At 38.7% G+C, this 17,202-nt stretch overlaps 2 protein-coding genes across 4 annotated transcripts in view; both read right to left on the minus strand.

Moving 5' to 3' along the window:
• Nucleotides 1–2,045, minus strand: part of coro2aa (coronin 2Aa) — a 37,309-nt gene extending 35,264 nt beyond the window's left edge. For both annotated transcript variants that reach the window (XM_051705041.1, XM_051705042.1), the window contains exon 1: nucleotides 353–2,045. In XM_051705041.1, the coding sequence (XP_051561001.1) occupies nucleotides 353–367 (15 nt within the window). In that variant the 5' untranslated portion in view covers nucleotides 368–2,045. The remainder of the gene's footprint in view (nucleotides 1–352) is intronic.
• Nucleotides 2,046–5,676: 3,631 nt separating this feature from the next.
• Nucleotides 5,677–17,202, minus strand: part of uso1 (USO1 vesicle transport factor) — a 29,717-nt gene continuing 18,191 nt past the window's right edge. The window contains exons 14-25 of one of the 2 annotated variants that reach the window (XM_051705018.1): nucleotides 15,982–16,002; nucleotides 13,047–13,157; nucleotides 12,482–12,600; nucleotides 9,847–10,028; nucleotides 9,162–9,283; nucleotides 8,603–8,741; nucleotides 7,604–7,767; nucleotides 7,442–7,501; nucleotides 7,201–7,299; nucleotides 6,878–6,979; nucleotides 6,568–6,783; nucleotides 5,677–6,417 (exon numbers count right to left, since the gene is read on the minus strand). In XM_051705018.1, coding sequence (XP_051560978.1) covers nucleotides 6,313–6,417; nucleotides 6,568–6,783; nucleotides 6,878–6,979; nucleotides 7,201–7,299; nucleotides 7,442–7,501; nucleotides 7,604–7,767; nucleotides 8,603–8,741; nucleotides 9,162–9,283; nucleotides 9,847–10,028; nucleotides 12,482–12,600; nucleotides 13,047–13,157; nucleotides 15,982–16,002 — 1,440 coding nt within the window. In that variant the 3' untranslated portion in view covers nucleotides 5,677–6,312. The remainder of the gene's footprint in view (nucleotides 6,418–6,567; nucleotides 6,784–6,877; nucleotides 6,980–7,200; nucleotides 7,300–7,441; nucleotides 7,502–7,603; nucleotides 7,768–8,602; nucleotides 8,742–9,161; nucleotides 9,284–9,846; nucleotides 10,029–12,481; nucleotides 12,601–13,046; nucleotides 13,158–15,981; nucleotides 16,003–17,202) is intronic. The other variant, XM_051705019.1, reaches the window with a different exon arrangement.

Consider the following 17,202-nt stretch of genomic DNA (forward strand, 5'->3'; position numbering starts at 1 on the left):
TCCATCAGTCTTTACAAGAAAAAGTTCCTTTACTTACATTCTCCATTTCACACATTTGTTATTACAACACTGAAAAACACCATTTAAATTGTTTGATCTGATAAAAGATGAGCTCGTGCATAAGACCACATAGTGATGGGATAAAGGTTACAATTAAATTATCACAACATTTTACAACTACAAAAAATGTTGCAGTATTTATCAAAATCACTCTGCTATTCTGAGGACTCATATATCACTGCAAAAAAATTAAATGATATGGGATAATAAAATAAAAAAACAAACATTTAACATTTACACAAAATCGACGGAAAGAAAACTACAACCAAGTGATAATTATGAGATTTCTTACCTTAGTAATGGTCATACAATATGAAGAGAAATGACTTTTGATCCGCGTGTTTTTAAACGCTCATAAGAGTCACAGAGATGTGTGAGAGAGAGAGATTACAGGATGCCGCAGTGTTTGAGGTGAGGTGCGGGCATTGGGTGCGGGCATTGGGTGGCACATGTTACCGTTTCCAATGGAACACAACAGTGTAGTCCTCAAGGGGGCACTGGGTGGCTCAGAAAGACAACTTCTCCTTTACAGCCTCATCGAAATATCAGGACTTTTGTGTCTTACTGGGGGTAAAATGCTATCCAGGAATCAAATGGAAACGCGTCATATTGATATCTATAAAATAATTCAATAAAAAACGTTTCCAGGATTACCAACCGACAGTGGTTGGTCCAGTCTACAAAGCGCTGAGAAAAGTAACACGTACCACGTGTTACCGTCGTCTATGTTTTACCCCAGCAAACCGTATATTCATAATTTTCACACAAATAAGGATACTGACAAACTTAAAAAAAAAAACTGAATTGAAGAGGACAATTATTATTAGGACCTAATAAATGAGAAACAACTTCCGGGCAGGTAAGCCTCGCCTTTTCAGAACATCCTGCTGTGTCATCACTGTTTTTGCCCGTTTCTACTATTTCTATGGGCGTGAGGCGGCGCTGCAGTGGAGACCTTTAAATACGCGATGGGTGAAAGGTGCCATGTGTTGTTCCTGGCAGGCTGCTCAGCCTCACAGGCTCCATATGGTTAGGAAAAGGGCGGGGGCGGGGTCAGGACGTCTGCTGCCTCAGAGGAACAAACCGAGGCACCTTTGTACAACGGGCCCTTAAACATGCTATCTAGGAAGGCAGTTCACTAGGATTTGAAACTCAGCCAAGGCGGCTTTAATTTTAACTCAAAACCGACTTTGTGCGTCTATAGCTGTGTCATCCATGTTAAAATTATTTTAGAGTTTAAGGACAACGCATATGCGGGGTTTTGTTTCGGACAAGTGGACGATTCACTTACTTGACACTGGGGGGGGAGTGGGGGATCATGGCCCCTAACCACATGCTCCACAGTTTTAGCAATAAATGCGTTGTTCATATGCGTTATTAATAAAAAATTGTATATCCTTTCTTATATGCTAAAATTAGAACTTTCCTGACCCATGACCCAATACATCATTTATATGTTAAAAAATATTTATTTGAATTTTTTCAATTATTGGTCTTCTTTATCTTATATATACATTTTGGATGGTTTATTCATATTTAAAAAAAAAAATTTAAATATTTTTTTTCCCCCTTCACCTGTACTTGTCTTTATGATTGTATTCATACATTGTTTGATCTTATTGAACATTTATATAGAAAAAAACTCCAGTTTTACCACCATTTGTAGACTTTTCAGACGGTCCCTTACCCACCATAGGCAAATTTTCCAACTTATATCAATGTTAAACTGGTGATCTGGAACAATTTCACCGTGACGCCATCTGACCAGCTTAAATATGGGACAAATCCCTTTGTGATCATTTTACGTATCATTTTATCTTTAAATACAGGATGATCCCATATTTTACAGGACGGGTGGCAACCCTACTTGGCACAGTGACCTCATTCCACAACCCATTTTTCAGATGTGTAATAACATTATATTTAAAAATAAAAATGAATCCGCAATCACAACCTGTCTGGGTGCATTGTGAACAATGAATCCGCAATCACAACGTGTCATATGCCCTATTCCCTTCGAAGGGAATAGGGCATAGGAACGACCACTTCCATTCAGAAGTGGTCATCCCTATGCCCTATTCCCTTCGAAGACTTTACCATCCACCGTGAGAGCTTTGAAAGGCTAAAAGGTGCGGGGCTCAAACATAAGGGTATTTCGAAACTCACTTTTTAACAAATTTTTATTGGAAATTCAGTTTCAAGTGATCTTACAGCATTATTCTAAAGATTGTTCTCCCTTCAAAGTGCCCTTCGGCATGGGCATAGACAGGACATTACTTTTGAGTGGGCCTCAATAAAAATGGATGACCAAATTTTCCTTAACAACAGAGAAGCGACTCATTCAAACAGTTCTTTCACACTTTCAGAAATTTATGCATTTTTAAAACTGTTTTATAAATATATATTTGAAGTCAATGAATCTCTAATATTCTGGGTGGGCCCAGGCCCACCCCGGCCCACCCTTGACCACGCCACTGCCCTTCGGAGGGTGATTTATCCAGTTGGGATGCAGGTTGTGTATTGCAGGGAGGTGATGTGCAGCTCGGGTGCGCCCTCTAGTGAACACACCATTCCTGAATAAATATTTACTGGTAAACTGGCGGTGAAGCTGTGGCAATGCTCTTAGAACATCACATACATTTTGCGACAATTATAAACAAACTGATGGGCACTTTTTGACCAATTATGACCAAAGTGCTCAAAAATAACTGCTTGAAACGAACATTTCTCAATGGGCTCTGGTTATTATGGGTGGTATCCAAATGCAAAAGCAGTTGCCTTGATGCCTCGTGCCAGTCAGTCAATGACTTCACAGGTAACGATTGCATATGAAGGCACCTCGTAAGGACACTGGTTTTGGACAGCCCTCCAAGCCACCATAACATCAGCTGTAATGATATAAAACAAAACAAAAAAAAGAGCTTTAGACATAATCAAGCAAACATTTAGAAACTACAATGCTTAGTTCTTGCTAGAAATAGCCTGGGACCAAAGTTTTATAACATTTGCAAATTAACATAAGCTTCACCCACACAACTTTAGCCCAATTAAACAGCTGAAATGCGGCCCAGGCCAGAAAGTGAATGACGGCCCAAATCTGGTCCATATCTTTTTAGCCAGAACTGAACGAAAACAGTGCCATAACTCCACCAGAAGACAGCCAAATTAGAAAAACTCATGTTGTTCATACATCAGAATCAGAATGAGCTTTATTGCCAAGTATGCTTACACACACAAGGAATTTGTCATGGTGAGAATGCAACCGTATATACAAACAAACAAACAAACAAACAAACATGGGCCTTATTTGTGATTCTTGTTTGTTCTTTTAAAGGGACAGTTCACCCAAAAATGAAAATTCTCTCATCATTTACTCACCCTCATGCCATCCCAGATGTGTATGACTTTCTTTCTTCTGCAGAACACAAATGAAGATTTTTAGAAGAATATTTCAGCTCTGTAGGTCCATACAATGCAAGTGAATGGTGACCAGCACTCTGAAGCTCCAAAAAGCACATAAAGGCGGCATAAAAATAATCCATAAGACTCCAGTCTTATAAAGCAGTACGATCACTTTGGGTGTGAAACAGATCACGATTTAAGTGCTTTTCACTATAATTGTTTACTTCCGGTCGCTCTCCAATGCCTCTCTCGTAATGCAAGCATTGGCCCTAACCCATCCTTTATAATCAACATTCAAAAGGGTAATAGGTCACCAATTATATTAAGGACATATCCTTGTATGGTTTTGGAAAGAGAGAAATCCATCCTTGTTTATAGCACACAAGTCTCACATTGGTTCTCTTGTTCGCAGCAATGCACCGCGTCATGAATAAACTATGCAGATTACTATTTATTTTGCTGCTTTTATTGTTACTGCTCTTTTTGTTTTATTTGTTGTCACTAAGTTATTTGTCATGTGATGATTATTAAGTGCTTATCTTAACATTAATTATAACGTCAGCGTTATTGTGGTTTGTGTGTTATGATAAGGTCCAAGTGCATCGGCAGGTGTGGAATGGAGATGCGCAGTCTGCATTGACTGGAGCAGAACGTTCATTGAAAGTTCACCTAGCCCTAGGTGGCCACCTATATTGTCTATAGGACAGTCCGGCCCTGTTGTTCCAACATCAGTTGTTAATTTAAAGCCAGACTGAACTGGACTCTTTCTCTGTTCAATCCATTAGTGGTGAAGGATTTTGATTCCAGAGACTCTTTTGAATCTGTTCAACAAAAAGATTTGTTCTTTCTGTGTATTCTGACTAGGACATGACCTGAAGTGTTGACTAATTCAGAGTGGGTCAGTTCCTTTAACATAACGTTCATAAAAGCACACGCACACAATAGCAAAATCTGGTAAGGAGCCGAGTCAAAAAGTACTACCAAAAATGACTTTTGGATTTATTTTTTACGTACATTATCTCGAATGGTCTAAATGAGGATTTTAATATCAAACCATATCTTAAATTGTTTTGGTCTTGGTATGTTCTTGATGTTTGCATCTCTGGTACACAGGTACTGTATATATCTATATGTATATATGCATGTCCTGGATATGTATGTATATGGGTATGTATATAGAGTTTATGGGTGTGGGTTATTGTGTAACTGTATGTAAATGATATCCATTTGTATTTAATTATATATACATAATTTTCTTTGTGTTGTCTATATTCGCCCTAGGATTTCTCAACAGGTGGATTCATTAACATCAAATTGCGAGCAGCTGTGGGAACCATGGGATGTTTTGTTGAAACTCACAAAGTTTGTCTTATTGTTCTGAGGAAGACCTTACATGGGTCGAAACGTTAACAATATATGGTTATTTTCCATTCAAGAACCATTTTGCCTGATTTCCAAATTGTTTTCACTGGTTCTTTAAAGATTAATGAACCGGATATTTTATATAATCTGCCTTTAGTGTATCAGTAGGAAATATCAATTTTAGATTTCAACATTGCCTTGCAAATAGAATTGAATAGAAGAACAAGGAGTCCTACAAAATATGGTCTGGCCCCCACAGAGCCCTGATCTCAACATCATCGAGTCAGTCTGAGATTACATAAAGAGACAGAAGCTATTGAGGCAGCCGAAATAGATAGAAGAACTGTGGTGAATTCTCCAAGAAGTTTGGAACATCCTGTCTGCCGACAACCAAGAGAAACTGTGTCCAGGTGTGTCTAGGAGAATTGGGGCTGTTTTAAAGGCAAAGGTGGTCACATCAAATATTGATTTAACTTTTTTTTATGTTTACTGGACTTTGTATGACATTAAGTGATGAATGAAAACTATTTATGGCATTATTTTTTCACAAGTGCCTAAAAATGTTGCACAGTACTGCATACAGTATATAATGCTTATGCACAACTAATAATAATAATAGAAAAATGCTTTAATGCGTAAACCACATTTTGCTAAATAGTTCTTCTGACTTCTCTACCAGCACAACATTCAGTCGGACAGGGAAAAAGTGTAGCTAGTGTGAGCTCTGAACACAACGCAAAATGTGGGGTGTGTTTGATCATTTGTTAATATGAATAGAATCCCTGAAACGCTGCAAACTGTTGACATGGAGGGAGAGATGGGGGAAAAAAAAATCTTCATACAGTGTTCCTGTAAAGGGAATGCTCTATTTAATGACATCCGACTGGCAATCCAATGCGAAACAAGTGGAGGTGAACAAAAGTTGACTGAGATGTTCAGCAGAGTTCATTACTGTGCATCTGAGCAAAGAAGTCTTTCTGTACAAAATACATACATGATAAAGACACTCACATCAGTTGCCAAGCAGTATGGAAAAGCAGATTGAATGTCCCCTGTGGTTCTGCAGTAAGTAATGCAAAACAAGAGCAAGTATTTTCTTTCTTTTCTCTTCTCCATCTTTAGTGCAAAGAGCTATCCAGATGGAATCACCAACATCGGTGAGTTTAGGACATAAGCACTCGGAAATCTGATAGAAAAGAAAGGATTCTCCTGTGTTTATTATCCAAGGGATGAATTATATTGCCATTTTATGTTTCTTTGAAATTAGATGTGTCCAGTTCAATTAGGTGGGTAAATGTAATCCTTGAATTGTTTGCAAACTGAGGAAATAAATTCTAAAAATTAAAAGGTCGCTCTAGAGAAAGGAAAGAAATGTGTGAATGGTCTGATAATCAGAAGATCAGCTCTACGGTCCTTCAGTCTCTTTCTCTAAACACATGAGAGGTTAAATGTTATTAGAATTCCGTCACTTCCACTAATCAATACTTTTTATTCATTACACTCTTCCTCCTCCTCCTCCTCCTCCTCCTCCTCGTCGTCATCATCATCTTCATCAAACTGGTCCTTTGTGTCCAGATCGTCCTCATCTTCAATCTGGGGGTAAAAAAAGGGAAATAAATCACAACCAAGAATAAGCAGAACAAAATGTAAAAACACAAAACCACAAGAGAATATTTGGCAAATTCAAAGCCTGTGAAACAAATGAACTAATTGAAAGGTTTTGGGGTGCAGTGAGGAATGTACCGTCTCTCCCAAGTCCTTAAGTCTCTTGTTGAGGCTCAGAATCTTCTGGTCCTGGTCAGCAAGCAGCATGAGAAGATCGTCCTGCTCCTTCTTGGACTCCTGCACATCCTGCTGCAGCTTGCTCTTCTCTGCCTGCAAGATAGCTGCTGTGCTCGTGGCTGAAGCAAGGTCTCTCTCCATTGATTCCCTGCTTTCCAAAAGAGTTTTTACCTCTTCCTAAGAAACAGGGAGTATGAGCTCAGGTATTGGTTTAAACAAAGAGGCAAAAATGTAAATTGATAAAGGCAACTCATCCTCCAGAGCAAGACACCTTGAGCTTCTGTGTCTCTGCAGTCTGAGAAGACAGCCTGCTCTCCAAATCTGCAATCTTTTCTGTGTAGGTACTATCATCTCCAGTGACTTGGACTGCAGCCTGAAAGAAAGACAAAAAAAAAAGTGGGTACCCTGACATTGCTTACAATCCAGCCACATTGGCACTAGTGATTCTGCGAAAGCTCTATCAAACTATTTAAAATAAGAAAGAAGAACTTCTAGAGGGAGAGACTGTAGTAGATGATTGCATTTGGGGATAGGATTGTAGTGTCATTAATGGAACACAGTCTCCACACTGATCATTGAGTGTAATAAGCTCACCGTGGTCTCAGATCTTCTGAGAAGCTCCTGCCTTTCAGTCTGCAGTTGTGTTATCTCTGCTCTCTGGCTCTGCAACTGAGCTTTTAGCGTCTCCACCTCCTGCAACCAACCACAGAAAATGTCCTTCAAACTCGAGTCAAAACATTTAGCCAAATTGGTAAGCATGTACAGAGCAGTACATCCTGTTATGATGCAATTAAATCTTCAATACACATAATGAAGTGAAAGGATGGAACTTTACCTTCAGTATTTCAGTGTTCTCTGAATTTGACCCTTCTGCTGTTAATACACCCTCAGCTTTCTGTGTGGCACAGAAACATTAAAATACACCCCCATTTAATGACACATCAGTACAAGGCGAGAACACTAGAAGACGTGTTTGAAGGCCCGAATGCGCACATACCAGGCTCGTAATAAGAGTGTCCTTCTCAGCAAGCTGTGTCTGCAGTAGTTGGTTTTGTCTCCGTAGTTCCTCAAGTTGTTCTTTGAGCTGGCCCGTCTCTTCTGGCTGCAGGCCATTCACATGGGCTGCCTCTGGCTGACTGCCTGTCTGCTGATTATCTTTACCTACAGAATATAAAAAGCAAAGAGAGGGGCCATTTTAAGTGAGTGCTTTAGAATGAGATTTTAGAATAGGCTAAATAGCGTAACTTATTATGGAGTTCTTCAAAATCTCTGCAAATAATAACAACAATTAACATCAGCCAACATTATTTCATTATATAATGCTTAGCAGATCACCACTGTACATTCAGATAGTTAAAATGCCATTAAAGGGGTCATGACATGCCTTTTTATTATTTTAATATGTTCCTTGAGGTTCACTTATAATATTAGCAAAACATGATCATTTCCCACCCTCATTCGGACCCTCTATCGCTGTGTTTTGGTGCTGCTTCTCCTTTAAGACTTGACAGTAAACGCCCACTGTTCTGATTAGCTCTCTCCTTGTCATCTCACTGCTCACCGCTACTGGGCGGGGCTACAGAAGTGATAAGGTAAAGTAGGCGTTGATGTGATGTTGTGGAGGCTGGTCAGATGCAAATGTCCTGTGTGACATCACAATGTGGAGGAACGAGTTGTTTTGGCAGCTTGCTTTCAACAAATGCTCTTTATATAGTGAGAGGGAAGTTTTGAGTTCTGAAACTTACACCATGTTCTTATAGTGCAAAGATCTCTAACATGTGAAAAGACGTAATCCCTCATTTCATGACCCCTTTGAAGTATCATTCATGTTTTCATTTCATATTTGAATGCTCTCAAATGTTTGATAAACTGTTACAGACTTATTAATGAAAGTTATGCTACTGTACTAAAGTGTTACTATATACGATTCAAGACTATGTCACTCTGCATCTGTATAAGTGTACAAGTAACCTCTTACTGATATTTATCTTAGTACCTAGTTTGAGTTTAAGGATGTTGTACTGGTCTTTGTGCTGCTGGATCTGAGAGAGTTGCTGTGTTAGGGTGCTCTGCATCTTTTCATTATGAGATGTCAGCGATGCCACTTGTTCTTTCAGCTCATTTATTTGAGAATCCTGGAAAGAGAAAATGAACAAAAGTCACCAAGCCCAAGTACTGTGCCCATATATTAAAAAAAAAAAAACACTCTACAGAGGTAGAAACCTTTGGGGGAGCCAATGGTCAGCAGGGGAACCCCTTCTTCTCTGGCCGACACAAATTATTAATAATTTGATACAAATTTAGCAATCAATCAAAAGTGGCAAGTGTTTGGATTGTCTCAGAGGAATGTCACTCTAGAGTCTACCAGAGACCACTAAAGGGAAGTCCTTGAATGACATTTAGGTCATAGTTTAGTGCAAATGTCCACGATGATTGAATACGTTTTATAGATTCTATATGCCTCAAATAAGTCAAAAGTCAGCACGGTTAGTTTGAAACCTTGCATCAATGTGCCAGACAGAAAACAAAGAACTGGATTTAGTTTGTGTTGTTACCTGTTCTCTGATCAGCTCTTTGTACTGGGTGACAATGCTGTCATGCTGTTCAAGTGTTTTCTTCACTTCTTCTTCCTTTTTCTCTTCCTCACTTGACTTGAGCACTGCTTTCGTGATTACACCTATGAACAAATAAAGATTCATAGAACATGTCGAACAAACTTCTCCTTTTACCTTTCATCTTAATACCAAAATATAGCACTTTTAAAGATGCAATTCAGTTTATTACGCATCTTAAATACAGCTATTAACATCTGTCTCAGGTGCTCCTTTTCCAGTAATCACTTCTGATTGAGGGGAAGATCTTGTATTTTGATGTCAAGCACAAAGAAAATGTTCTGTGAAGTCTTGTGCATGCTTACTTCTCCAAATGTTTTGATCAGGCAGTTGCAAATCGTACTTAGCAAACTGCGGTTTTTGGCACAATGATGTTACAAGAGTAGGTGGTCCTTTGATTTCATCTGGGATACATTAGCATTTACAATATACATACAAAACATTACAATTTACATACTGTATAATATATAAAATATTGATGTGCTCCTGACCACCTCTTAAGGTGATTTTGAATCACACTGCATCTCCAAGATTCAATGAATCCTGCTGTCCACTTGTGATCACCAGAGACAGATGTTAATTCCAGGGAACCCGGGTCTTAGTTTGAGTTCAGGACTTCAACACTGACCTTCTAACTCTTTGACAAGTTTGGTGAACTCATGATCAAACAGCATGTGTTCTGGGGTGGAAAACACTGGCTGAGGTTTCTGAGCAGCACGGGAATACAGTTCATGTTTGGTTATGAAGCACATTTTCTCCACAAAGTTTTCCTTTCCGATGCGCTTCTCAATCAGCTGCTTCAGTTTTTCTCTATAGAGAGGAAAAGAAAACAGCGATAGATAGAAAGACACACAACTCGCAATAATAGGCCAAATGTAGGGCTGTTCATTTATGAGAATAATTCGATATGTTGAACACTGTAAAGTACACAATTTCACATAATATAGGGTTCAGTTTTTTCTGCTTTCTAAAGTCTGTAATAGAGCGCAACAGTCGGGTTCCAGAAGTAATAATCCCATTCATTTTTTCCACCATCGCCGAACTAATTTTTAACGATTATTTTAAAAAACTTCAAAGACCGACCCAACATGAGCTCTGAGGTTGTTAATCGATGGTATATGCTTCTGTTCTATCAGCCTGTTTTAATTCAAGCTCATTTGATATAAAGCAGAATTCCAGGTGAAGAGCTACATTAGCCATGATCCTGAAGAGAAAACATCACGGCTAACACACGCATGACGTACTGTATTTGTGAGAATCTGGATATTTTGCAATAACATTTAAATATATAGTTTCTATACTTATAAATCAACAACTTTAAATAAATTAGTTTATATTTTTCCATTGTTTTTAAATTCGATTACGTCATTCGCCATGCTTAATGGGATTGTGGGATGGGATTTGAATACTTTTTTTGCTTCAAATCAAAGTTTGTAGTGGTGTGAGTCAACTCATCGCTGCTTGGTTTGGTTTATGGCTTAGAACTCTTTTATGAAATGCCTATGGAAGAAATAAATGGGGGAAAACAATTCCGGAACCAAGACAGCCAAAAAAGCGGGCGGGCACTGTTGAGCTCTATAGTCAGATCTTTTGCAAAAGCATCACCACAGGTGTCCGAGTTCAATATATACAGTATACATATATGTATGTATATACAGTGCATTCATTAAGTATTCAGACCCCTTCATTTTTGTTTTCACATTTTGTTATGTTGCAGTCTTATGCTAAAATGCTTTAAATTTAAAAAAAATTCACATCAATCCACACTCCATACGCTCAGGTGCATCCCATTTCTCTGGATCATCTTTGAGATGTTTCTACACTTTGATTGGAGTCCACCTGTGGCAAATTTAATTGATTGGACATGATTTGGAAAGGCACACACCTGTCTATATAAGGTCTTACAACTGAAAATGCATATCAGAGCAAAAACCAAGCCATGAGGTCAAAGGAACTGTCTGCAGAGCTCAGAGACAGGATTGTGTCGAGGCACAGATCTGGGGAACACTACAAAAACATTTCAGCTGCATTGAAGGATCCCAAGAGCACAGTGACCTCCATAATTCTGAAATGGAAGAAGTTTGGAACAACCAGGACTCTTCCTAGAGCTGGCCGCCCGGCCAAACTGAGCAATCGGGGGAGAAGGGCCTTGGTAAGAGAGGTGACCAAGAACACAATGGTCACTCTGGTTGAGCTCCAGAGATCATGTGTGGAGATGTGAGAAACTTGCAGAAGGACAACCATCACTGCAACACTCCACCGATCTGGGCTTTATGGCAGAGTGGCCAGACGGAAGCCTCTCCTCAGTGCAAGACACATAAAAAAAAACACCTAAAGGACTCTCAGACTGTGAGAAACAAGATTCTCTGGTCTGATGAAATGAAGATTGAACTGTTTGGCCTCAATTCCAAGCGTCACGTCTGGAGGAAACCAGGCACCGCTCATCACCTGTGCAATACCATCCCAACGGTGAAGCATGGTGGTGGTAGCATCATGCTGTGGGGGTGTTTTTCAGCGGTAGGGACTGGGGGACTGGTCAGGGTTGAAGGAAAGCTGAATGGAGATATCCTTAATGAACACCTGATCCAGAGCGCTCAGCACCTCAGACTGGGCCGTAGGTTCACCTTCCAACAGGACAATGACCCTGAGCACACAGCCTAGACAATGCAAGAGTGGCTTAGGGACAACTCTGTGAATGTCCTTGAGTGGCCCAGCTAGAGTCCAGACTTGAACCCAATCGAACATCTCTGGAGAGACCTGAAAATGTCCACCGACGGTCCCCATCCAACCTGACAGAGCTTGAGAGGATCTGCAGAGAAGAATGGCAGAAAATCCCCAAATCCAGGTGTGCAAAGCTGGTCGCATCATACCCAAAAACACTCGAGGCTGTAATCGCTGCCAAAGGTGCTTCAACTAAGTACTGAGTTAAGAGTATGAATACTTATGTCAATGTGATATTTTAGATTTTCTTTTTAATACATTTAGTCATCAAAACTTATTTAAAAAATAAAGAAATCAAAAATCTGGTTTTTGCTTTGTCATTATGGGGTATGGAGTGTAGATTGAAAAAAATAATAATATTTAAAGCATTTTAGCATTAGACTGCAACATAAAATGTGAAATAAATGAAGGGGTCTGAATACTTTTTGAATGCTCTGTGTATATAGCCAGGCTCTCCAGTGTAGAAAGCTGGTCTAAACAGCTACATTTATTAAAACTGAAAAAGGGTGAATACAAAAGTAAAGAATACAGTAAGAACATACTTTGTGTAATTCTCTAAGCTGTTGTCATTATAGTAGATACAAATCCCCAACAACAAGGCACACAGACCCTGAACCAGTCGCTCATCCTCACCCAGGTTTTCTGAGATCTGACCTGTCAGCTGTACACCTCAAGTTAAGGATGCAGAACACACACACACACACACACTCTAACCCCTCTGAGAGACAGAAAACTCTACTGGACTCAGCTGAAGCCAACATTTACTATAACATGACTTGGTACGTTTAATTTAGCTACACTGGTTATCCTCTAATCTGTAAACAGTAAAAGATCAATGTGGATTTTGTTGTGTAATTTAATAAAGCTTAAAAAGTTGTGACTAGCTGTGATCAGAATTTGCAACCTTCAACCTAACAACTTCAGCCCATACAGAGAGTTTTATAATAGTCTTTCTGTAAATTATCAACCATATTTAAGATTCCAAATATTCAGTACAGGTGCAGTGAGATTAGTCATATGCTGTTTGTGTATCAATAAATCAATCCGGTGTGTGTGTGTGTGTGTGTGTGTGTGTGAGAGAGAGAGAGAGTATGGATAGGAGGATACAAAGGGAACATTGTCTTGATTGTGCAGGAAGTGCATGACAGCGATTGGACAGTTACTGATCCAGGTGCAGAGCAGCATGAGAAGACCGACCTTTGCCTGTACCCTACTGCCCTGTACACAGAAAACACACAATTAGAGCCTCAATCACACACACATACGGTCACAATACATTTATTTACACGGAGCTAACTTAATAATTATGAAATGGCCAAATAAGTTAAGAGGAACTACAGCAAGAAACTATCACTTTCATCAAAGTCATTTTAGACCATTTCTAAGGTTCACTAAACCTTTTTCGCTCATTCCAGCAGGAGAACAAATAGCAAGATTGCTGAGCCACAACTAAACCTTATCTAATATGTTTTGCTTAAACTTATACAGTTGACCTAACTAAACTGTCTAACCAAAGTTTTTCTTTTCCCCTTACCAATTAGTCTGGAGATAAGTATATATATATATATATATACACACACACACACACACACACATATAAAATGGTGTCAAATTTGTGAAATTATTATTCAACATTTGTGAGCCACCCATAACCCCCGTCCCACACACACACACACACACACAAAAGAAAAAAGTATGCTACAAGTTACGCACACATACTGTATCTTGGGTTAATTAGTTTTTGAGGTTAATACGTCAACAGGATAAATAGGTGATTTTAGATTAGATCTACAACTTACCATTAATAAAACAGAAAATGTTAATATGGTGACATGAAAAACAGCCGTAGCAAACTCAAAGATCTCAGTGATACTCGCAACACAAACCCACAAAAATCTAAAGTGCCTCAATGTGGAAAAGGGTCTAAACAAAACCTCTAAAGATAAAAAAAAAATACACAGAGACTGTGAACAGAATCTACTGAAAACAATTTCACTTAAACCATTATTTTTAGATTTTAAAGAAATAACAGCAAAACATTTAAACAAGGACATTTTAAAAGTACGTACATGCTCATTCTGAAATGTTAAGAACATATATTTAATCATAATTGGTTTTCCCTCCCCAAAACAGCATCAAAAGTAAACATTACTAACACTTTCTGTCAAGCCAGTATATATAATGCATTTCAGAGGTGTTCTTAAAGGGATAGATCACTCAAAAATGTAAATTCTCTCATCATTTACTCACCCTCATGTCATCCCAGATGTGTATGACTTTCTTTCTTCTGCAGAACACAAATGAAGATTTTTAGAAGAATATTTCAGCCCTGTAGGTCCATACAATGCAAGTCAATGGTGACCAGAACTTTGAAGCACCAAAAAGCACATAAATGCAGCATAAAAGTAATCCATAAGACTCCAGTGGTTTAATCCATGTCTTCAGAAGTGATATGATAGATGTGGGTGAGAAACGGGTCAATATTTAAGTGCTTTTTTACTATAAATCCTCTTTCAAACATTCCTCTTATGCACGTTCACAAGAGTTCTTCTTTTCTGTTTTGCTGACTTTATTTGTGCATATCACCACCTAATGGGCCGTTGCAAAAATATAATTTATTTTACTTTTATTATACTTTTCCTTTGCTTCATCCTTCCTTTTTTTCTCCTCCCAGCCCAATAGGTGATGATATGCACGAAGAATGCAAAATGCAACAAAAAAACAGAAGAACTCCATCCTCTCGTGAATGCATAGAAAGGCTGGTCGAAAGTGTAGATTTATGGTAAATAAGGACTTAAATATTGATCTGTTTCTCATACCACACCTAAATCATTTTTGCACAAAAGCCCATTAGGTGGCGATATGCATGAAGAATGCGAATCAGCAAAAAACACGTCGTAAACGTGCATACGTCGGCTGTTTGAAAGTAGATATAGTAAACAAAATACTTAACTATTCATCTGATTCTCACCCACACCTATCATATCACTTCTGAAGACATGGATTAAACCACTGGAGTCTTATGGGTTACTTTTATGCTGCCTTTATGTGCTTTTTGGAGCTTCAAAGGTCTAGTCACCATTCACTTGCATTGTATGGATCTACAGAGCTGAAATATTCTTCTAAAAATCTTCATTTGTGTTCTGCAGAAGAAAGAAAGTCATACACATCTGGGATGGCATGAGGGTGAGTAAATGATGAGAATTTTATTTTGGGTGAACTGTCCCTTTAAAGCATTGTAATGCATTTTAGAATCTTATAACAACTTAAGTTGTATGTTCTTGTAAATAACTATAACAATCTCAAAGTGATTATGGTTAAAAAGAAAAACAAATCTTATTTGTGATAATGATCACTGTCCCTTTCAAACAGCATGGAAAATGTTTTTTTTTGTTTTTGTTTTGTTCAAACCACAACGTTCAAAATCACAAGAGCTAACTTCTCATTTAACGAACTTTCAAACCAACCAAAGCAACAGCCTCCTAAAGAGGTAACTCAAGTGAATGGTGGGTTTTTGGGGAAAATGAAAGGCATAATCTAATAATGCAAAGTCATTTTAAAAATTGGGATAGAGTATAGAGATGCTGGGAGAGATAAGTGGTTTGAAATTGGAAAAAGATAATTAAAAAGTTGATAAGAACAATCTGGAGCTTATTTGTAAATATCAAAAGAGTAATGCACTGTGCAACAAAAAAAGTAATCGGAAATATTATTTTTGTCATTTTAGTTGAAAGTGAAGTGTTTATTTACTGTCTTTTATACTGTAAACTCATTGGATTTAGCAGTCATCTGAAAGGGGTGAAAAATCAGAAATGTCTCTGTTTCAGAACAAGCCCGAAAGACCACAGCATGCGGTCAGCAGTCAAAAATCAAAAGGTCCAAGCTATGGTTGCCAGGGTCAGTAAGGAAACACAGCAGGGCAGAAACAGCAGACAGAAGGAACACAAAACAGCTAATGAACCCCCAACATGGAAAATGAAGGGCCACCCTGCTGAGGCCAAGCCACACCATCACACTAAATAACCCACTCACAGATACTCACCCTCCGGTCGAGCTTATCACCCTGCAAAAATCACAGCACATTTCATTTTGAAAAATCAGTAACAACCACAGGCTACCATTCCCATACGAGCTTTTCCCAAAACAAATTCTGAACAAACAGATCAAGGTCACATGTAAGGGCACTTGTATCTCCCAAAACATATTAAATCATTCATTACAGAAAAACAGCGACCACAGACTACCGCTTAAAAGTCATTGTTCTTGGGAAACTTAGCCCAACCGTACTGAAAAGACCAGTTTATACCAGCATGAATTTCAATCTGGATAATGGTTATGCTGGTTAGTGCCTGTCCACCTGTTGGATAGCCATGCTGTCACCAGGAAAACTTGGCTGGTGAAGTTGCTTGAGCAAGGTGGTCTTGATGGTTAACATGTGGACAAACTAGCACACCAGTACTGGGATCAGTGTCCAAAACACAACATGTGCTGGTCTTTTCAATAAGGAGTATCCAAAGAACGCAGATAAGTTTGAAATACTGAGGCAAAAAGAGTAACATCGAAGGTTCAATGCTCTCGATTGAATGTTTAAGGCCCCAGCACACTCTCGGCAAAGTGCTTTTTCGTTCTTCGCTCAGAGCAAAAAAGAAGTTCGAAACAGCTGAGCAAGAACACACTGTTTGCGAACATTCAGACACCGGCCAAACCGCTGGGGAAAGCGTTTAGAGGTCCATTTAAATGTGAGGACGCTCAAGACTACATGCATAACATCAACTAATAAGTGTTGCAATGTGTTATAAATGGCGACATGCCTCATTCTATGAGAATAATTCACTTGTGGTCAGTAAAAGAAGCTGTATTAACTACTCGATGGTGATTTAAAGTCAAATATATGCAGTAGATAATGTGTGATTTGTAATGTTTACCATGTGCATTCACGGTGCTAATGCACTGACGTTATCCGCAGCCATAATATGCACTGATTACATTGTTATTGTAATTTGATGACACTGAAACTACTGCAAAGATGGGTGTATTAAAGAGTGTCAGTGGGTAGAATACAGACAAAAGAATGATGATTGGCATATCTTTGGACAGATGTGTGAATGGCTTTCGGCTGCAGACGGCACATGAGTGCAGCAGCATATCAAACAACAGAGTGAATGGGCACTTAAGAGTGTTTGAGTAGATCTGATTCCTTCTGAAGGCTAAAAAATACTATTCTCTACACGAACGATTGTATAGATGTATAGATGTTGGTCAA

The sequence above is a fragment of the Myxocyprinus asiaticus genome, chromosome 8, assembly GCF_019703515.2.
Source record: "Myxocyprinus asiaticus isolate MX2 ecotype Aquarium Trade chromosome 8, UBuf_Myxa_2, whole genome shotgun sequence".
Classification (NCBI taxonomy): domain Eukaryota; kingdom Metazoa; phylum Chordata; class Actinopteri; order Cypriniformes; family Catostomidae; genus Myxocyprinus; species Myxocyprinus asiaticus.